The 23635-nt window shown below is 38.9% G+C and overlaps 2 protein-coding genes across 2 annotated transcripts; one reads left to right on the top strand and one right to left on the bottom strand.

Annotated features, from left to right (window-relative positions):
* Positions 1 to 1980: 1980 nt before the first annotated feature.
* LOC142640873 (ethylene-responsive transcription factor 4) lies at positions 1981 to 3066 on the bottom strand. The gene has a single exon (XM_075815182.1). It carries the CDS (start codon positions 2932 to 2934, stop codon positions 2248 to 2250), a length of 687 nt encoding a protein of 228 aa, XP_075671297.1. The 5' UTR covers positions 2935 to 3066; the 3' UTR covers positions 1981 to 2247.
* A 10398-nt stretch (positions 3067 to 13464) lies between these two features.
* Positions 13465 to 14154, top strand: LOC142639901 (uncharacterized). Its single transcript, XM_075814031.1, has one exon. It carries the CDS (start codon positions 13465 to 13467, stop codon positions 14152 to 14154), a length of 690 nt encoding a protein of 229 aa, XP_075670146.1.
* Positions 14155 to 23635: the final 9481 nt, after the last annotated feature.

A 23635-nucleotide genomic window follows, 5' to 3' on the forward strand; every position in this document is an offset into this window, starting at 1 on the left:
TTTTAATTTACATATTTATCCTCGTTAGTTGAAAACTTGTGGATACGATGAGAGTACTTTAGGCATCTAAAATGTGGAATCCAAACAGAGAAAGCCCCTTAAATAGATAGTATAAATAACATTTTCACAACAAATTATATGTGGTTAATTGTGATTGGTTTGAATTTAACACTAAAATTACTTTTTTTTTACTCTAATAATAATAACCAATAATAATAAGCCATTTAAAATTTATTATGAAAATATTATAAATATATTATTTCAAAAAAAACAAAGCACTATGCGATAATGACCAACCAATTACAGTTGTCTAACATAAGGCAATTTTTGGTAAAACGTGTATGAAAATTATTGAATGAACCCTCCGCAGACGCGAACAAGAAAAGAGGCCCCACCGAAAGCGGCAGCGACGGCAGCAGCATGTATTTGAAAATAGGAGGGTGGGTCCCAAACTCCCCAATGGGTCTGTTGTTGTTGTTGTTGATGTTCTCTCTCTTTCACTATCTATTTCTTCCTCCACTCTACGCTTTCCTATCACTTACCAAGAAGAAACCGCACTCACGTAAAAATTAAATCTTTAATAAAAAATTTTTTTTATAAAAATCTTTCGAATTGAATTGAATAGAATAATAAATGGACGGCGAAAGTACACGTGCCGTCCAGCGTTAACACGACATGCACCCCGTCAACACGGAATTCTTTTCGTGGGTCCCGTTACCCTCATACTCCGTGATTTTCTGGCCCACTGTACCGTTGCTGCAGTCGGTGGAAACTTACAACTAAATAATAAGGGGAGAGCGTAGCCTCACGGAGCCTAGCAGGGAATACTGTTCCTACGTGTACCGTGATCAGCTTTTTAATAATCACCCACAAATTAAATTTAATTAATTACAAATCAATTGCGGTTCTCTTTTTCTTTTAATTAATTATGGTCAATTTGAGCTTTTTGGGGTTCAAATTTTATTGCGGAACCAACAAATAAATTAATGTGGGTTTTTAACAAATCACCAGCTCATGCATCAAAGATTGTACCTTCTAAGTAACAACAGATAATGCTATTTTTAAATTATATGTGAAGTAATGCACTCCAACTTTTGTGAAAGCTTTTTTTTATTATTATTTATATGGGAGGTGGTGACTTATAAGTCGTGAAATTATAAACTCACTAATTTTATTCTACCACTCACAAATTATTACATAAATAATTAAGTTATAGCACATGTTTTTTTATAAGTTATAATATATGAATAATTAAGTTGTAATTCTAGCATTTTTCTTGTCATTGTTTCAACGGATTTAGGTTCATTCATCATTTGTCCCATTAAGAGATATGATCCCTTTTCTCAAGATCTTGGGGGGGCAAGTATACTAGTAAAGTACTAATTACTAGCTTCTCAAATCTGCAATAAATTGGATGCGATATTGGATTTAAATAATGGACAAAATTCCAGTTAAGATTGAGATCCACTAATAATGTTTCCTTGATATTGTATCATTAGTTCATAGAATAAATTCTATTCTGAGACTACAATCGTGATTATTACTGACTAATTAGTACGATTTCTTTTATTCTGTCTCACTCAATTTCCTAAGAAATTGTGTTCAGAGTTCAGACTTTAGAAAAAGTGAACTCATGGTAATAGAAACTTATTTCCTTTTTTTTTTTTTTTTTTTGAAGAGGAATCCCTTTTCATTTTGTAATTCTGAGATACACTAATCAGGATCATAAAGCTCTAATTACTCCCTACTAAAGACAATTTATCTCTTTTTTTGGGTACTTCCGAATGTATTATAACTGAATGCTCAACTTATTTTTGCTTCTTTCTTGGCTTTTATCAGATATGATAAGGAAAACCTACCGATCTTTATTCTTTATAAGCCACAATTTGTTTGATAAGCTAAATCTGATATCCCCTCATGCTTCAAATGATTATACGGCCAAAATCACCGATAGCAAATGACAAAAAATGAGACACAAAATTATCAAGAAAAAAAAGTAAACTTGATATTCAAAACGTTAGTGAAGGAATGAGCGGTTACAACAAAAAACAACTTAGAGAGAATCTGATTCTTTTCCCTCGTTAATGAGAGAGAGAAAGAAAAAAAAAAAAAAAAACCATACTACATTCCTAACTGATTTACACATCAAGGACGAACTAGCAGATAGGTCCATCACTCTCTAGGTAAATAAAAAAAAGAAAAGAGAAAACACTTTCGCCTTTGATTATTACAAAAATTGTTGGAAAATTAAGCGTCCATTGGAGGAGCAAGGTTAAGATCAAGGTTAAGAATTTCCTTTCTTGGCTTGTAATCAATGCCCCATGATGAATCTGAGTCGCTCTGGGTCTGGGTCTGGGCCTGGGCCCCAGCTACAATTCCGGAATTGAACTCAACCGGACTCGGGTCGAACCGGAGAGGGTAACTCTGAGCCACAAACTCGGGCCTCACCATCGTGTCGAAAAACAAAACCGGCCGCGCGTGGACAGGAAAACCACCCACCACTCCGGCACACGCGCCAACGTACGGCTGCTGATTAAGAAACGGAAACCGACCCACAACAACGCCACTCTCAGCGACGCCCTCCATGCGGCGCGTGGCATCAAGCGCCGGAGCGTCGCGGCTGGACGACTCCACGGTGCTGCTCTCGCTGGGGCTGTGGTTAATGGGTAAGTCCTCGCTTGGCAGAGTGAAGTTGGTCTTGGCCTTGGCACCGCGGAATTCCCTGGCGGCGGCGTCGTATGCACGCGCCGCTTCCTCGGCGGTGTCGAAGGTGCCGAGCCAGACCCTGCTCTTCTTGCCGGGATCTCGGATTTCGGCGGCGTACCGGCCCCACGGCCTCTTCCTCACTCCCCTGTAATGCATCTCTTTCTCATTAGTTGCCTTTCCAATACTGCTTCCCTTTTTAACACCAAGTTGTTTTTCTTTGATAGCCATTAGAAGAGTAAGATCAGTTTAACAAGCACAAAAAGGATACAATAAAAAATGAACTGAGTTTTGAGCTTAGGGAAAAAATGGATGAGGTGGGGGTTGTATTTATAGATAGGAGAAGGTCGTTGTGTTTGCGTGTGTGTGTGTATGTATGTGTTGGTGTTTCCTATCTATCTCATACTATCAATCAATCAGCCATGTAATTAAGGAAATTTTTATTTATTATTTTAATATAATAATAATAATAATAATATTTAAATAAATAAAGAAAGTAGAGAGAGAGAAAGAGAGAGAGGGGCGCAGTCAACGAGGGATTTGACTGAGAAAGAGGCGCCGCCCAAGAGTGGGGTGAGATTTATGATGATGTTGTCTAGGGGTTACGTGGCACGCGGGAATTTCGGGGCAAGCGGCGAGGGGTTCATGTGTGCCGGCTTTTTGCCTAACGAGCCGCGGTTACGGCTCCCCTTTTCTCCATTGCTCTTCCACGCTTTTGCTTTAGAGCGTATGTCCCACTCTCCCCTCCTTTTCTAAAACACTTCTACTACTACTTTGCTTGGAATATTTTTTTATTATTATCTAATTTGCATTTTTATTTAAGGCATCACACGCTTAGATCATAGAATATGCATCTGATTCCTACTTTTTCTCAAGTCTTGTGGACGCACAATTAAACACATGATTCGATGAATTCATCCATCATCCTAATTGCAGAGGAAAGGATATTGGTGAAGCCATTTTTTTATCAATTATTTTAGGAAAGTAGTTTATTTCTAGAAGGATTTTTGAAAAAGTAATAAGAATTAACTTTTACCAAGAAACTCTCTTTCTATGAAAATAAATAAATAAATGATAGCTTCACAACACTATCGGAACAAATCGTAGGTGATAGATTATTATTGGTGATTGAAAAGTGACACTAGTGGTGGGCTTAGATTATAACCAATGCAAGGCTACCACTTAAGATTTGTGAAAATGTTGTGAATTTAGCATTACTAATAAAAAAAACCTCTCATACTTTTTTAAAAAGAGAAATATTAGGTACACAATATTTGTGAGTTCCAGTTAGATTAACTAGTAAAGTCTCTAATGATTAAATAAGAGATCTGAGGTTCAATTCCTACTTAAACCAAAAATCGATTGGTGTCTTGGTATAATATAGAACTGTCATCAGGAGCGGACTCTATAAGTTGAAACTCTAAAAAAATTAAAGAAAAATGTACACAATATTTTCACAATAGATCCTATATGGTAAGCTGTTAGTAACAGGTAAAAAAAAAAATGATATCAGTGGTGGACCCAAATGAAAACCACTAACATTTTACCTAAAATTTGTTGTAAAAATGTTATGTATGTAGCACACTAGCGCTTCTCTTCAAAAAATTATAGAGTGATAAGTATATATTTTAAAATTGACTTAGTTTATGTTCTTGTGGTAGAGTTGGGCTCGGTGAACCAAGCAAGCCCAAACGGGCAAAGCCCAAACGGGCAAAGCCCAAGGCCCACTAGGCGGTGAAGGCCCAACATACAAAGGAAAGATAACCTTGGGCTTCATCACGTTGGGCTCAAACCTTAGTTAGGTATTGGGAATTGGGGATATTGCGCCCCGAGGGTTTCCTAAAAGGTTTGTGTCTGAGTCGACCATAAAGAAAACCTAGGCACGGTCACCATGGGTTAGTTATCGAGAACTATCAATGCTAAAAAGAAACCCATTATCGAACACTGTCTAGTGTCTGGAACAAGTTCCAAGGAAATCCTCTGAATTCGTGAGGATCACTTGGGATTCTGTTATGCTTGGGAACCCGTGAGTAAGTTGGGAAAGAAATGATGACCACCCGACTCAAGGAGGGCTATAAAAGGAGGTCGAAGCAAAGGTAGAGGATGTTGGATTTTTTAGGGAGGGAAGTAAGGCATACACAGAGTGAAATAGAGGGAGGTGCCATACTGGGGTATTGAGAGGAATCTGTCACTGGTTTGGGGCCTCGCTTAGTAGGATTGAGCACCACCTCCACTTACAAATAAATTGTGAGCCATTTGTTGCCTCAGTGTTGGTCTTCGACACGCACAATTTTGATAAGGCACCTTCAAATTTGGCTAACACCCTAGAGTCATCAACTATTCATAGCCTAGTAAGGATTAAAAGCATCGTCAAGCCTAAAGGGTCGTTGGCCTTCATACATCTAGTAAAGCAACAGTAGATGTATGCCCGTTTGGTACGTCATGTGACTGATGAGGAACCCCGATAGACAACCCCTCATACTTAGCACCACACCATTTGTGTGTCCTCTACTTTAGTATCTTCATATGCCAAGAACTTGCGTACCATGCCCAAAGATCCTTCTACATATTCGTATCTTCCAAATATGGGAAGTTATGCCCCGAGGATCTCGGAGTATTAACTCCATATTCTCCTTATATAAGGAAAGACCCTACATTCATAGATATTGGTCAGCTTTATACTATTATATAAGCATCAAGCCATTCTCTTTACTAGGTATGTATAATTTCATAACTTTTATACTTTTAAAGTTGTTAGAGATCATTTAGTGACTGACTTAATTTTTGAAGGGTCTTTGGCTGGCATTTCACCGGTGCTCTATATAGGCTCACATTTTGTTCTTTAGGTACCTCTAGTCACTATGCGTATGGACGATTGACTTATTAACGATTTTGTGCGTCATCATGTTCAATGCTCCTATGCACTTGATATATTAAGATTTGATGCATTATGAAAAGTATGCATATATTATAATCCTAATAGGTTTAGTGAAGCATTGGACCCAAATTTTGCTCTTTAATATTTTTTTAAAAGACAACTCTTTTTAATTGTCTTAATTTAATCAGAATTACATACTTAAAAGAAGAGAAATTTAAGATTTGTTTGGTAATGTTGTTCTAGTACCATTATTTAAGTGTTGTAAAAATACGTGTAAGTGAAAAAGTGTTGTGAAAATACGTGTTGTGTTGTTTAAATAACAAAAATTATTATTCAAACAACATCAATAAACAAGGCCCTTGAATTTTGAAAACCAGGAGCGTTATATATACGCTCCATATGTGAGAATGGGCATAGGTGGCTAAGCCAAGCGGGTATAACTTAAGACCAGTTATTATTGTTTTAAAAAGTTGTCCGTATAGTCCGTCATATCGCCGTCCCTCTCTCATGGTATATTTTCTTTCCTTTGGTAACCTTTTGAATCGCTCTTTTGGACCGACAGTTGGTTCATGAACAGTGACCCCATTAAGCACACGACGCGTGTCCATGTCTTGCGCTCGACGCGTTCATTTTTTTTAATGTTAAATGTTATGACCCCAGACTCAGAGAGAGCCGTGTCGTGCGCATCATTGTTTGTTTGTTTGTATGTTTCGGTGCAATGCAATGCAATCACCTAATTCACAACCTTTTGCCATTACTCACCACCTCTCTCCCATATTTGTCTTTATTTTCTTGCTTTTTATTAGTCTCTTTCTCTTTGCTTTGTCTGTGAGCCTTTTACACATTTAATATTATCTTTTATCTTAATTTGTAATGTAATTTAATCCCCAAGCGCTTCCGTGTTGCGTGCGTCGACTCGCAACGTGTGTGCTCGGTCGGTGGTGTGAGTGATTGGAGAACGTGGGCGTGAAAGTTTGTGAAGCGCGTGGGGGACGGTTTGGATGATTGTTTATTAAGATTTTAATGTAGCAGAAATTTATGACAATGTTAAGAGTTAAGATTCGCAGCTGAATAGAAAAGAGGTAACGGATATGGTTTCTGTCTCATCTTTGTCAGCATTACGGGTGATGTAGATTATTATTATTATTATTTTTTTGCCGATTTGTATGAGAAACATTTCTTACATGGCAATTTATTGATTACTACAAAGTTCCATGAATAATCACCTCAAATTGTATAGCAACATTTGTATATATGATTAATGCTATTGTTTTTCTGAACCGGCTAAAAGAGTAATTTTCTTTTTAATACAAAATTGCAAATTACAACTTTTTTGCTTTGATTTGTTTCAAATTTAATCTTTTAATTATTATTATTCTATGGGTAGAAAGAGGAAATTTATTTTATTAATATAGGGATTTTTTTTTGGAATTAAATTAATATAGGGATTAGTAAACCCCAGCTAGGTGATTAGATACAAAAGGGTTAACAGGATACTCCTTAGGAGTACAATATAGCAAAAAAGTCCCCCCCGCCCCCCCCAAACACACACACACACACACATATACAAAATCTGGACATTGACGGTATTCTTCAAGTTTGTTCCTTTGGTCTGCTACTCTGTTAGCCTCTCAAAAAAAGGGGTGTTGAAGGACGGTTCACTCTCGAACCAAGAGGGTCCTGCAATAAAAAATAAGCGAAGCCAAGTTCGGAGCCATAAAACCATACAATGTTAGCCAATTTATAACAAGAGTAGAATCAACATCAAGATTTATAACTTGGGAATATTTTGTTCCCATAAAAAAAATGCAAATCATAGTGTTTATTTTATTTTTTGCGTAAGCTGCAAATTAACAAGGAAACACACATATGGATGAGTATTCAAGTTTGTCTAAGAACATCCATGAAAAAGACAAGTGTGATAGTCATTTATTGTTTCTCAATTTCAAGTCTCAAGTTTCAAAGTCTGCAACCACTTTGGTGGTTATCCTTAAAATTGTACCTTATATAATAAGCATTGAGCTAGTGCCTTTAGAGAGTGTATTTAACCAATAGAATTTGATATAATATGAGTGTTAAATTGATAACAAGGAACTTCATTTTAATTTCACGTGGTATCAATTATCAAAGATGGTAATGGGGTGAGGTAGGCATGATGGGATGGGGGTTGATTAGGGATATCATGTCCCTACCTAGTCTCTTCTTCGGGGTAAAAGCATGGCAAAGGGGGAGAGTAACAAGTTGGAGGTATTTTGTCATTCTTAACGAAGTGGTTTCAACATTAACAAAATAGAAATGAAAGATAAAAGGGACAAATATTCAAGAAAGTACTAAAAGAGATCAAAGATAAGTATTTTGGGAGATGGTAATAGAAAGAGTACAAACAAAATTATAAGTAAGAACTGTATATAAAAATGATTAAATTAGAATATATAGATATATAATTTTTTTTTTTCAAGGAGGGACAAGGCAAGTAAAACCCGTCCTTGCCTCATCACATTTTCAGAGTAGGAAAAACCTACATGAGATAGAGCCCAATTACATTAGAGTATGTTAGTAAATAAATTTTTGCTGAAAACTTATTTGATATAAATTAGTTAAAGTGTAATGGTTCATTTAAAAAATAAAGGTCAAAAATTTTAAAATAGTAAAAAAAAAAATAGCTAAAAAGTTTAAACAAAATATGTTATACCAAAACAAAGACACTAATGATAAGAGTAAGACAACTAAGATTGTAGATGCCTCGAGTAATATAGGAAACAACTGCAACTCAATTCCAATGCCTGCCCCTTAAATTTGTAGCTTGGTCTGTTGACTGTTGATTTGTCAATTCTGTGGCCCATAACCGTGCGGGTTGGGCTTTTAGTGTAATGCCTTTGGGCCCCTATTCAATCTGTCTTATTCTGAATTGGGTTTTCATCTGTAGGTAAAAACAGATCGGGGCCCTTGCCCTTTTTTGAGTAATGCATAATCATTCAGGAAAAAAAAATAAAAAATAAAAATAAATATAGGCTTTGGTATGCCCGAATTTACATTATACTAGTGTCATGCCCATACGATGCACCGCTTAATAATATATATATATATATATATATATATATATATATATATATATATATATGTGTGTGTGTGTGTGTGTGTGTGTAAATTAAACAGTTTAATTCAATAATATAATTAAATTACTTATCTTAAAAAAATCAAATTAAAAATTTTGAACTTATAAAGGAGATTTTAACTCTTTGATAGTAAGACTATACACAACTAAGGAAAAATTTAATACATTGAGATGATGATTATATGAGAATAAAGATGATTACTTTAAGAAAGACAAAAGATTAAGATGGAATAACTAATCATGTAATGAATATATGGAAATTTAGGTTAAAGAAAAAATTATTTTAAAAAATTAGAAGTAGAGTTAATAGATAAAACAAATTATTTACATGGGAATTGAATGGTTGCCCATAAAAGTGAGAATTATATCAAATCAAGTAAAGAGTTTTAAAAAATAATTGTCTATTAATCTGGACCTTTCTTTTATGGTAAAAGGTCTAGAAAAGCATCCTCATTTATTTGCCATATCAAATTAATAAACATATTATAAAGTAAAAAAAAAAATGTAATAAAATATTTGATAAACAATTCAATTTTGTTCAAGGGAAAAAAACATGAATCATATAAAACAAAAAAAATAATTTGATTTCTGTTATTTTCTTAACAATTTAAGAAAACTTTCAAATGAACTCTATTAGGACATAGAATGCAAAACCCAAAAAAAAAAAAAATCAAATTCTTACTTATTTTTTTATCACTCCATTTTCTACTAAAAATTTTAGGATTTGAAGTGTGGCTAATGAATCGCACTAATGATATAATTGATGGGGGATAAACTCCAATAATCATCCATGGAGGTCGTCCAAGGCAAGACCAAACAATCAAAGGCTGTCAGAATCTCGTCCATTAAGCTCGTCCATGGAGGGAGATGTGATGAGGTTTTGTGTGGTCAAGTTTCACAAGAACCCTGCCATGTCGTCCAAAGTCATCATGAACCTCGTCCATGGAAAGAGTTGTCCATAAAGGAAAGACCCCCCTAGGATGCGAGGTACGCTCGGCGAGAAATCCTCAGGACGAGGATTCCTGGACGAACCCTGGACACTTAGGAAAATTCCTGAGCGTGTAGTACAACTCCTTATTACACACATAACTTCCAACAACAATTAGGTGAGAAAAAATGTAACTCCCAAGTAGTTGTGGAAGTTATCTCTGAACCCTCACACCTCCTCAAATTCAGGGGAGGTTACAAGTTTGATAACTGTTTTTAGGACACTATATAAGCGTTCATTCAGACAAAACAAAGGTACGATTTTACTTTTCCTAAAAAGTTGGAACTTTAAAAATATAGAAAAAAAACTAACTTTGCCATCCGAGGGTTCTTGGCCGGCGACCCCGGTCACCTTTGATTTCTTTTCTTTCTTTTTTAGGCCATCGAGAGAGCAAGTAGTCCTTTCAAGTCTGAAGCATCCAGCCTACTGATTTTCTTTGCATCATTAGTTGGAGCCGTCTGTGGGAAATTTTGTTCTTTTCGTTCAATTATCTGTTCTGTTTTCTACGATTTTTCCCAGAAAAAAGGTTGAATGGTTCGAACACGATCAAGGGCTACCAGCCCAGGCCACCAGGAGAGTAGGGATGCTTCAAGTCATCCCCTTCGCGATCGCTAGTCAGCACCTGTCATGCAACCGCCTTCTGTTCAACATATACAATCCATGGCTGCTGCTATGGTAGAATTGACCCGTCAGAACCAAGAGTTGAACAGGGAGATCAACCTAAGGAGGCAGCGCCACGATGGGCATGCGGAAGGATGAGCCCAGAGTCAAGAAGGTGGAGGAGAGAATGTTGGGTCCGAAAATCAGACAAGAGGTACTGCTTCAAGAAGAGTGCCACACTTGGAAAGGGAGATGGACCAAATGAGAAAAGCCATGGATGAGATGATGGAGAACATGAGGCGGGCAAACCCAGTGGATGATTAGTTCACCGAACGGACTCCCTTTTCACGGCTTCCATCAACAGTCACCCCCTACCTCTGAAATTCAAAATGCATTCCTTGGATTCGTATGATGGAAATCGTGACCCGTGTGACCACATTGCTAGTTTCAAGACAACCATGCACCTTCAAGGGGTCTCGGACGAGATTATAAGCAGAGCTTTCCATACCACACTTAAGGGACCAGCGAGGGTGTGGTTCAGCAAAATATCTCCAAACTCAGTGGGATCATTTGAAGAGTTGAGTAAGTTGTTTGTCAATAATTTTATTGGAGGACAATGCCACAAGCATTCCTCTTCTAGTTTGCTAACTATAGAGCAAGGGGAAAATGAGAGTTTGCGGTCCTTCATTACCCGGTTTAACAGGGAAGCCTTGACAGTGGATGAAATGGATAACAAGTTATTATTGGCCGCTTTCCATAATGGGGTCAATTCTGACTTGTTCATCTATAAGCTCTATGAGCAGGAACCACAGACTATGGCCGAACTCGTCCATTCGGCCCAGAATTTCATGAATGCTGAGGATACTATCATAGCCAAGAAGAGAAAGAGAGCAGAGCGCTCAGAAGCAGGCCACCAACATTACTCAAATTAGGGCCCTCGTCCAAAGAAGGCTCGGGTAGATGAGAGAAAAGACAAGGATGGTAAGAAGGCAAGTTCCTCAGCGAGAAATCAACAATACACACCCCTGAGTATGCCACTAGAGCAGGTTCTTATGCAGATCAAGGATGATCCGTCCTTGAAGTGGCCGGATAAGATGAAAGGAGATCCTAACAAGCGCAATAGGAACAAGTATTGCGCTTTCACATAAACCACGGGCATGACACAGACGAGTGCTTTGATTTGAAATAGCAGATAGAAAATCTTATCAGACAAGGAAAGTTGAAGAATTTCCTTGGACGAGACCAGAGAGATGAGAAACTGAAGGCTAAGGTGGAAGAGTCATCACGACCCCCACTAGGAGAGATAAGAGTAATTATCGGAGGAACCTCGACAGCGCAGTCATCCAAGTCGAGGAAGACATACTTGAAGGTGGTGCAGAACGTCCAACTGTCTGGACGACCTCCCAGGACGAGGGAAGCAGATGAGCAGGCCATTACGTTCACAGACGAGGACGCAGGACGACTTCACCACCCACACGATGACGCGATAGTCATCACCCTACTTATTGCTAATTACATGACCTAGAGGGTGCTGGTAGACAATGGCAGTTCGACGGACATTCTGTATTACCTCGCCTTCCAGCAAATGAGGCTGGGACGGGATCAACCCCGACCGGTGAATTCACCACTGGTGGGATTTGGAGGAATGAAGGTGCAGCCTGTGGGCACCATCACATTACCAGTGGTGGTCGGAGCGTATCCCCAGTAGATAACCAAAGAGGTAAACTTCCTTGTTGTTGATTGTGCATCATCATATAATGCTATTATTGGAAGGCCACCTTGAATAGTTGGAAGGCGGTAACCTCTACCTATCATTTGTTTGTTAAATTCCCGACTGAGTACAAGGTAGGCCAAGTACAAGGAGATCAATTGGCAGCCAGAGAGTGCTACTTAGCCATGCTGGCGATGGACGAGCATGTACATGCAATGAGCATAGACGAGAGAAGGATCGCAGAGGAACCCACTGAGGTCTTAGAAGACGTCCCTTTGGAAGAGAGCAGGCCTGAGAAGTTCACTAGAATTGGGGCGAGCATGGAAGAAGAGGCAAAGCATGCTTTGGTCTAGTTTTTTAAGAAAAGCCTCGATGTTTTTGCATGGAGTCATGAAGACATACCTGATATTGATACAAGTGTTATTACTCACAGCCTGAATGTGTGTCCCTATTCCAAGCCAGTACATCAGAAGAAGAGGGTTTTTGCTCCTGAGCGAGACAATGCCATCAAAGAAGAAGTCCAGAAGTTGATTACTGCGGAGTTCATCTGAGAAATTTATTATCCAGATTGGTTAGCAAACGTAGTCATGGTAAAGAAAGCCAACGGAAAGTGGTGGATGTATGTAGACTTTACTGACTTAAACAAAACTTGCCCCAACGATAGTTACCTATTACCATGCATTGACCAGCTGGTGGACTCGACGGCAGGTCACAGGTTGGTGAGCTTCATGGACGCCTTTTCAGGCTACAACTAGATAAAGATAGACGAGGCAGATCAAGAAAAGACCTCATTCATTACAAGTCAAGGGTTGTTTTGCTACAAAGTAATGCCCTTCGGTTTGAAGAACGCAGGGGCGACTTACCAAAGACTGGTTAACCACTTGTTCTGTCGTCAAATCGGGCGAAATGTAGAGGTTTATGTAGATGATATGCTGGTAAAGAGCCTAGACGAGGGAAATCATCTGAACGACCTTTAAGAGACTTTTGATACACTTCGGCGGTATAACATGAAATTAAATCCAAGCAAGTGTGCTTTCGGAGTTTCGTCGGGGAAGTTTTTGGGGTTCATGGTTTCACACAAAGGAATTGAAGCAAATCCTGACAAAATTCGGGCGATACTGAATATGGAACCACCAAAGAACATCAAAGAAGTCCAGTCCCTTACCGGACGAGTTGCTGCCCTTAACAGGTTTGTTTCGAAAGCTACTGACAAATGTTTGTCATTCTTTAAAGTTCTCAGGAAGGCATTTGAGTGGATGGACGAATGTCAGAGGGCCTTCCAAGACCTGAAGACTTACCTAATGACAGCGCCACTGCTAAGTCCATCTGTACCTGGAGAGGAACTATACTTGTATTTGGCGGTGTCCCCACACGCGGTAAGCTCGACGTGGGTTGGGGAAGAAGGGAGGATTCAGAAACCAGTTTATTACACAAGCCGTGCGTTGAGAGGAGCGAAATGACGATACCCAATGATGAAGAAGCTAGCTTTTGCTTTTATTACGGCTTCCAGGAAGCTGAGGCATTATTTCCAAGCTCATATTATCAATGTCCTGACGGACAATCCTGTAAGGAAGGCAATGAACAAATTGGAAGCTGCAGGACAATTAATCCAGTGGGCGGTGGAGCTTAGCGAGTTTAATGTCAGATACCTTCCAAGGACCACGATCAAGGCACAGGCATTGGCGGATTTCATTGCGGAGTTCACTCCCAACCAGGATGAGCTAAACAAAGATGAAGGAAATGAAAGGTGGGTTATCAATGTAGACAGGTCATCCACATTATATGCAGGAGGGATTGGAGTCATACTAAAATCCCTGGAGGGTGACAAATTGGAGTACGTAGCCCATTTGCAATATCAAACCACCAACAACGAAGCTGAGTATGAAGCTCTACTTAAAGGGCTAGAATTGACTAAGTCCCTGGGGGCGGGGTCAATAATAGTCAAAGGGGATTCTCAGCTCATCATCAACCATGTGAATGGAATGTGTGATGCTAAGGAGGATAGGATGAAGAAATATCTTAGCAAAGTGAGACGGCTTGTTCAAAAATTTATAGAAGTGAGTTTTGTTCAACTCCCAAGGGAGGAAAATATGGAAGCGGATGCCTTGGCGAAAGCAGCTTTGGGAAGGGAAATTATGGATGCGTACGACAGAATCTAGTACATGCCAAGCATAGACCTCCCAGAAATACATCAAATAGAAGGGGGAGAAAATTGGATAAGTCCAATAGTGATTTACCTCAAAGATGGAAGGCTTCCAGAAGACAAGGACGAAACTAGGAAGCTAAGGGTCAGAGCAGCCAAGTACGTCCTCATAAATGAAGTCCTTTACAAGCGAGGCTTTTCTCAACCTTACCTAAGGTGCTTGGCTTTGGATGAGTCAAACTATGTTTTGAGGGAAGTTTATGAAGGAGCATGTGAAAATCACGAAGGAGCAAGATCGCTTGTCCATAAAATCGTCCGTGCAGGCTACTACTGGCCTATAATGCAGGCAGATGCTAAGACCTATGTCAAGGTGTGTGACCAGTGTCAGCGCTATAGCAACATCCCTAGACAGCCGTCAGAGTACCAGACCCCAATGATAACCCTATGGCCCTTTGCACAGTGGGGACTAGATATCCTAGGTCCTTTCCCCATGGGAACCAAACAAATGAAATTTTTGGTAGTAGGAATTGATTACTTTACTAAGTGGGTAGAGGCCGAACCTCTTGCAAAAATCACTTAGCAAAATGTCAAAAATTTTGTTTGGAAGAATATCCTATGTAGGTTCGGAGTACCCAGGGTACTAGTATCAGATAACAGACGCCAGTTTGACAACGCACCCTTCAGGGACTTTTGCAAACATTTTGGAATTAAGAATCATTATTCCTCACCCTCCCATCCACAGGCGAATGGACAAGCAGAAGTAGCGAACCGATCCTTGTTGAAAATCATCAAGACTTGGCTCGAGGGGGCAAAGGGGATATGGCCAAACGAGTTACCAGGTGTTCTTTGGGCCTACAGGACGACTGTGAGAACCTCAATAAGAGAAACCCCCTTCAAGCTAACTTATGGAAGTGAAGCCGTTATACCGGTAGAAGTTCATATGGCTAACCATCAAGTGATGAAGTATTAGGAGAGAGAAAATAAGGAACAACTTCGTCTTGACCTCGATCTCATTGATGAGGTAAGAATGGATGCGGAGCAAATGACAGTAAGATACAAGAATCTTATAGCTAGGCAGCATGACGCTATGGTAAAACCCAGGCGTTTCAACGTCAAGGACCTCGTTCTTAAAAGGGTTTCCTTGGCAATCAGGAACCTTGCTCATGGAAAATTAGGACCCAATTGGGAAGGACCCTATAGGGTAATCAACTGCAAAAGGAAGGGATCTTACTACCTCGAAGCTCTAGACGGACGAAAGTTAGAGTATCCCTGGAATGTGGAGCACTTGAGGAGGTACTATCAGTAATGAGCGGGGACGAGGGGAAGCAAAGACGAGGTTACGGCTATGGATAAAGTTACAGCTATTATCTACGTGTTTACTTACATTTATTGTTGTGTTTTCATTACTACTATTACTACTATGGTGTGTATTGAGAATAAAAAGTACACTAGTTCTTAAAATTTTGCACCGTCTATAGACAAGTTTGTGAAAGACAAGATTGTGTATTTTCTTAAGTATTTTAATAAGGCACTAGTTTCTAAGCACGTGCCATATTTGTGGACAATTTTCATGCAATAATATATTTTGGATTTCTAATGTATTTAGTGCATAAATCTAATTTCTATAATAATACCCACAAAGGGGGCAAAAGCCTAAGACGAATGAAAATCTCTAGACACAGGGATGTAACGTTCATAAGCTTTCCTTGAAATGAGAATAAAGCAGAGGAAAATAATCTAAGGCATGCTCGCCTGAAAATGAACGGATGAGGAAAAGGCATATAGTGAAACTAGTCCATGGACGAGCATCTGGCCAAGATGCCCAGGTGTACTGGAACGAGGTAAACATTAGAAACGTTTAAGCAAAAGACGAATGCCAACTACCTAGCTCATGGATGAGGAAAAAGATGTATGACCATCATTGCCATTTCTGAGACGAGTTATACTTGAGAGAAATTAGAGTTATACTTAAAATGGCTAACAAAAACATCCAAGCATAGGTACGTCGTCCATAAGAGAGATATATGGACGACCATTTAACACTTAATACTCACTGTTTAAAAGCCAACAACACCTAATGGTGAAAACAGAACATAAACTTGTCCATACAATAAGATAAAATACTGGATAAAAGTATACGTTCATCAAAGTCTAAAACAAGGGTTGACGACCATTGTCCAAAAACCCTTACGAAGTAAGTCTTAAAAAGGCAATTGTTAATAAACTCATCGAGAAAACTCTAGACGAGAAAATTGTATTCAAATACGTCTTAAAAAATGTCCTAAAAATAGTGGACCAAAATAAAGAAACAAAAACAAATGCTATGAATGATTAATAAAAAATCTTGTCTTCAAGAAGGAGGAGCGTCAGCATTGGGATCGTCCTGAGCTGGCTTTGTAGAGGCGTCGTCCTCAATATTAGCGTCTTCTGAGCTTGTCTGGAGGAGGGAACTTGAAGTAGCTCCACCAAGGTTAAGTTTAACGACGCTGAAGTCAATTTTAGGAAATTTCTCCACTGCCTCCATCTTGAAATCTTCAAACCCAGCAGCGTAGTTGGTGTCCAATAGATTAGTGAATTGTTTGGACGCCTGAAACTCTGCAACTGTGTCTCCTTTAGCCTTGGCAAGAAGGGCATTTAACTCGTCATTCTTCTTTTGGAGGAGTTCAAGACGAGCGTCCTTCTCTTTGTCGTCTGTCCTCAACTCCTTGACTTTTCTCCTCATCTTCTTTGCATCCTCCTTAGCCTTGGCAGCTACTTCAGCCCACCTTGTAGACTCATCCTTTCCCTTTTGGATCGTCTTCTCTAGCAGAATCCTCGTCTTATCCAATTCAGTTGCCTTCCTGGACGCGGCAATAAACTTAGACATAGCCTACACAAATTGACAATTTCGTTATAACGGGCATATATACGAAACTGGCAAGACGAGGCATACATATAAAAAAAAGAAAAAGAAAGAAGGGAGCATACCTTAAAAAGGTTGTGAACGCCAGAACGTTCGAAATCCTTTAGAGACATGTCATAGCACGCCATCACATCTTCATCCGTCAAAACCTTCTCAAACCTTTCCTAAGCCAAGCCCTCGTTGGAAAGAAGGTTTTGAGGGGCTTGTTGAGAAGGCTGAGATGAGGAAGGAGGGTTAACTTTGGACGAGATTTGCACGAACGGAGAATCCTTCGGTTCAAAATCAACGTCCAAAATTTGGATGGGACTCTTGGGGACGAGGAAAAGGTGGGATTGATCATCCTGGGTTTGAGCCTTCTTAGCCTTGGACGACTTGTGCTTGACCCTCTTTTCCTTACGTTTGCTCGGGAGATTCCCCAAATCAACTCCAAGGGACAAACTCTTTCTTTTGTCCCCAATACAAGGACGAGGCTGAGACTCTTCAAGGACGGGACAAGGCTGAGTCTCCTCGAGGGCAGGACGAGGTTGAGGCTGAACCTCTGGCCCCACAGCCTCGTCCATTATCTCCTTCCCTTTATTCTCCTTCAAGGTGGCCATCCTTGCAGAGAAATTCGTTAGAATCATTTTTGGAAATGACAAGAAATTACTCAAAGTAAAACTTATGTCTACGGACAGTACGCTCGTGGGCTGTAGCTTCAGCAGAAGGCTTAGGACCAAGTCCCCAAGTAGCGAGGCATTGGAATGTGACCAAGGAGTGGAAGTCCCTTTCAGGGTGTAGACGAGCTTTCTGAACTCGTCCAAGGTGAAACTTGTTCAAATAAGGTCATCTGGAACCTACAAAAAAGAGGAGGGTGATTAGACAATTACAATACGAAGTGTAACAAGAGGTGAAGGGACGGCCATGCATACCTTCAAGATGAAAGTTCCCTAATTCTCCTATGTAGGAAGGGAATGAATCCCTATTAATCTCAATAAGGCGTCCAGCCCAAAAACCAGAGGCAAAGAAGAACTCCGTCTTCCATTTCCTATCTGAGGTGACTGAGGATTTTATCAGCCTATACTCTCTCCCTCTGGCTATAAACTAGTAAAATCCAAGGGATTGGTTAATCTCAAAGGGCTTATAACAGTAGAGGAACTTGTCCACAGTAAGAGGACGATCTCCCTCAAATACCTCCCTCCATAAAACTTGCATAGCGACTATTAGCCTCTATGCATTGGGGTTGAACTGACAAATACCTAAGCCTAACGTAGAAAACAACTCCCTGGAAAAGACATTGAGAGGCAACCTCAAACCCTCCAAGAAGTAAGCCTCATAAATGCCAACACCAAAACGGGGCTGACAACACCACTCATCACGCACAGGTACTCTAGGATTTAAACTTTCAGGGATTTGGTACCAAGACTTAAGGAGGCCTAACTTTCTCTCGTCTATCTTGGAGGCAACCCCAACAGTACAACCATAGACCACTTCTTCCTTGTCTTGAGCAGAAGACGAGAGGGCACTTGTGCCAGCCCTAGACCTAGACTCAGTCCTCGTCCTAAGGCTTTCCTGAAATTCCTCTAAGGGAATCCCAGGAACACCTGACGTATACTCGTCCGTGGTGTTTCACTCACTACTGTTATTGCTATCATCACTACTACTATCACTAGACCCACTAAAACTACTAGGGTCATGATACTCGTCTATAGTTTTGTCAACACTATTGCTAGACAAGGAAAGCTCTACAGACATTTTTTGAGAAAGCTTAAAACCCGAGGACGAGGATGTAGAAAATACCTGAGTCTAGACGAAGGGGAACTACAGACACGGGAAACTTCTAGACAAGGCGCTACGATGAGGATGTCAAAAAAGAAAATTTGAAAAAGTGCAAAAGGTATGGAAGGAAATCCACTATTTATAAGCGTTGAAAATTGGTGTCTTGAATTACGTGACCAATCAAAACACGCCACCTGGAATTTCCTCGAGAAATTAAATTGACATGACAAATTGCCAATGAAGCTACGACACGTGGCACACGTACAGCTAACATAAAGATACGCGTCCAAAAATGACATCGTGTTACATGCTTCCTAGACGACCCATAGACAAGGGGGCAACTGATGGGGGATAAACTCCAATAATTGTCCATGGAGGTCATCCAGGGCAAGACCAAACAATCAAAGGCTGTCAGAACCTCGTCCATTAAGCTCGTCCATGGAGGGAGATGTTTGGATAAGGTTTTGTGTGGTCAAGTTTCACAAGAACCTTGCCATGTCGTCCAAGGTCGTCGTGAACCTCGTCCATGGAAAGAGTCGTCCATAAAGGAAGGACCCCCTTAGGATGTGAGGTACGCTCGGCAGGAAATCCTCAGGACGAGGATCCCTGGACGAACCTTGGACACTTAGGAAAATTCCTGAGCGTGTAGTACAACTCCTTATTACACGCATAACTTCCGACAATAGTTAGGTGAGAAAAAATGTAACTCCCAAGCAGTTGTGGAAGTTATCTCTGAACCCTTACACCTCCTCAAATTTAGGGGAGGTTACAAGTTTGATAACTATTCTTAGGACATTATATAAACGTTCATTCAGACAAAACAAATGTACGATTTTACTTTTCTCCAAAAGTTGGAACTCCAAAAATATTGAAAAAAAACTAACTTTGCCATTGGAGGGTTCTTGGCCGGCGACCCCGGTCACCTTTGATTTTTTTTTTTTTCAAGCCATCGAGAGAGCAAATAGTCCTTTCAAGTCTGAAGCATCCAGTCTATTGATTTTCTTCGCATCATCATTAATAATAATGTACCTTATTTTTACAAGAGTGTAATTGGATGTTTAGAACAAAAGTTTTGCTTCATGCATCTTGTTTAGAGTTTTAAACTGAGTATTGGTTCTATTTATCTTTCTTGGCTATGACTTTCTTCATTTTCTTCTTGTCCCCTTTCGAATGAGACGTGTCACGTGTGTATATATACATGTGTATCAACTTCTTATTTCTTCAATTTTAAAGAAGGCAATAGTTAGGTCTATTGAATGTTGTGATCTTTGGGTTTGTAGGTCCTAAGTGTGCTAGACCCAGATTTTATCAAGTACTACCTTAATTTTTTACATTTGAAATAACCAAAAAAAAGAAGAAAAGAAAAAGAGTTTCACAACAACATGCATAACATTTAGAAAATGAAAAGGAAAATAAGCACAATAGAAACTAACTCGGGATTCATGTTGGAAGTCAAAAGAGGGCTTTGGCCTAATAGTTATTCCCTGTACATTAAATCTCCTCTTGGCTTATGTTAAACAAAATAGCATCATAAACACATAAGCTCTTGTTGTCTTTTGTTGCATGATTGCATCTTGTGAAGTTGCTTATCAAAGATGGGCTAACTAAGCTCCTAGGAGTTCGTGCTCTTCTTCATCCTATCGTGATTGAATGTGTTTGTAAGCATATATATATACATCACCCAAGAGTCTATTCCGTGTATCCAATTTTTTATTTTATTTTTATTAGCTGATATATTTAGTAGATAAATATACATTATAGATTACCCATTTACGTTGATTAGGAATTAATATTATACTATAATTCATTCACAAAAATTCGTTTTATCTTAATAATCAAATAGATATAATTGTCCAACTCATGCACATGTCTAACTTTTCCTAACTATGCAGGTTATTTTATTTTATTTTTAACTTTTAATTTTGGTAAGATAGCATCAGTTGGCTAGATAATCAAAAGTTCTTTCGATAACACGGCTAAGTCTCATCAATAAAAAAATTAATAAAGCAGTAGTTGATAAAAACAAATAAGAAGTTGTTTTTATCTAAAAAATTGTTGTTATTTTTATCTAAAATTAGTGATAAAACAATAGTTGATAAGAACAAATAAGAAGTTGTTTTTATCTATAAATTTGCTGCAATGTGAGGTGTTAAACATCCTTGGCCCAATGCAAGACACCAGGCATAGCAATTATTTGGGGCTTCCTTCTGTCATTGGAAGATCTAAGACTGAAGTGTTTGCAGAAATGAAAGAAAAGGTTGGGAGGAAACTAGAGGGTGGAAAGAAAAATTGCTTTCCATCGGAGGAAATGAGTTTCTGATAAAGGCTGTGGCACAAGCAATTCCCAAGTATACAATGAGTTGCTTCCTACTCCTAAAAGGGCTTTGTGAGGAGATTGAAGGAATGATAAGAAAGTTTTGGTGGAGACAGAGACAATAAGAATTTAAGATTGCGTGCGTAAGTTGGGAAAAAATGTGTAAGTTGAAGTCTAATGATGGCATGGGCTTTTGTAACTTCTAAGCTTTTAACCTAGCAATGCTAGAAAAGCAAGGGTGGAGACTCCTATCCAATCCAGATTCTCTTTGTGCCGAACCCTATAAAGCTAGTACTATCCAAATGGGGATGTTCTGAACTCGAAGCTTGGCTCCAATCCTTCATATTCATGGAGAAGCACTTTTAAAGCTCTTGAAGTGATCCGGAAAGGTACCTTATGGAGAGTAGGCAATGGCAAACTAATTTACATATGGGAGGACAAGTGGCTCCCCACCCCCAACAACCTATAAGGTAATCTCTTCCTCTCGGCCTTTTGATGATTTTCCTATGGTTTCTGCCCTTATTGAGGTAGAAACAATTCTCACCATACCTCTGAGCTACAATCTACCAGAGGATAAACTTATTTGGGTGGGAAATAAAAGAAGGGAATTTTCAGTGAAGAGTACTTATTACAATGCCCTCACCGTGATAAACTCATCAGTAGGTGGAGATCCCCCACTTTCTGTTAAGATGTAATATTGTGAAGGAAGTGTGGGATCGGTGGAATGAGTGCCCAATATTAATTTGTGCAGAAAACTAGGGTTTCTCTGACACAGCATTAAGAATTTTATATGCTGGAACTCTCAGAGACCTGGAGATTATGGTCATGGTAGCGTGGGCAATATGGTACAACAGGAACCAGAGAGTGTTTGAGGTGGTCAGTCATGCTACAGGACAAATCTAGAATTTTGCCTCGAACATGCTCTTAGATTATAAAGAAGCATCTAAGTTTTTCCAGTTGAGTCCTTCCTCATGTGAGGTTAGCTAGAAAATGCCCCTAGCTGGGGTTTACAAGATAAGTGTGGATGAGGCAATTGCAGATGATGGAAGATGCTCAAGTATAGGAGTGACTATAAGAGATTCTAGAGGAGAGGCTATAGCTGGCCTTTGCAGAGTACTCCCAGACAATTTTTCTGTGGTGGAGACTAAAGCTTTAGTAGTGGAAGCTGGGATTTTGCTTGCAAAGGAAATGGACCTTCAACAAATTATTATCAAATCAAATTCACTCTCAGTTGTTTCAAGCATTTTATCCAAGGAAGTCAGTGAAATTTTGGCCATATTTTCCAAGGAATTCTGAGCTTCCTCGACTATTTTAGCAGCTAGTAAGTCAAACATTTGAAAAGGAAGTACAACAGGGTGGCGCATGAGCTAGCTTGATTTACTAGATGTAATGATATTAGCCAGGTTTGGAGGGGTGTTTCTCCTCTAGTAGTGAGAAATCTAATCCACATGGACTGTGTATGATGCAGCTACTTTCTTCGCCCTTGTTGTATCTCAATTTTAGAATAAATGAAAGTTATTCTCAAAAAAAAAAAAAAAAAAAAACCTCTAAATAGTGCTGCTTTTTCTTTGATTGAGTCAAACCCTCCTTTTTCTTTGATTGAGTCACATCTGGTAAGCATATTTACTTCGAAATGTAGGAATGGGTCTTGCTTGTTACTAATGAACCAATCAAAAGTAAAAGAATTCATCCTTTTAGGCTTATACTTCGTTAAGAGGACGGAAGTTGAGGTATAAGCCAGATGTATATTAATTTCTTCTAAGTAAAAGAGCATGTTTTTCTACTTTGTTACAAGGAAAAAAAAAAAAAATCCAATTAGGAAAAGCCTTTATTGTTCAAATTTCACAGAAATGAAGCTAATACAATTGTAGACAGCAACAAATTTTCTTTTTAATAATTCGTTAGTTGGGGGAGGGAGTATCCAAACCCTGATTGTTTTTGTTAGAGACACCAAAAAGTACCGGTTGAGCAATAAGTCTTTTAACTAAAAAAAGAGACTTTTTACCATTTGTTCTTGGCTTTTTTTTTTTTTACAATTTGAATTATTTGAAAAGTCATACTCAATTGAACAAAGTTCCTTTCTCTCTTTCTTTTAATTGACCTTAGATTTATGTATTTTGTTGTCAGTTTAAATTAATTGATTGGTTATGAAAAGTATTAATTTGTGTTGGGTTTGGTATTTTTCTCTTGAAAAGTTGGAGAAGTGAGAGACCCCTATGCATTGAAAAGGAGACAATAGACAACTGAAACCCTGGTTAAATATGTTACTAAATGAAAATTATGAACAGATTTTTAAGTTTGAGCAACAATTAATGATTATCTAGGATTTGCTTATAATTAGAGGATGCAACAAGATACCCAAATTGCATGGACTAGTCAGCATTAGAATTTAGATGGGTTTTTGAACCCAACAATTTTACCAATTTAAAATATAAAAAGCTCCAAATTTTTTCAAATAGACATCGCATCCAAATACTTGGTTTAGAACGTTCAAGGTTTTGATTTGGAGCTAAGAGCATCCACAGC

Source organism: Castanea sativa, chromosome 6 (genome assembly GCF_040712315.1).
Source record: "Castanea sativa cultivar Marrone di Chiusa Pesio chromosome 6, ASM4071231v1".
NCBI lineage: Eukaryota > Viridiplantae > Streptophyta > Magnoliopsida > Fagales > Fagaceae > Castanea > Castanea sativa.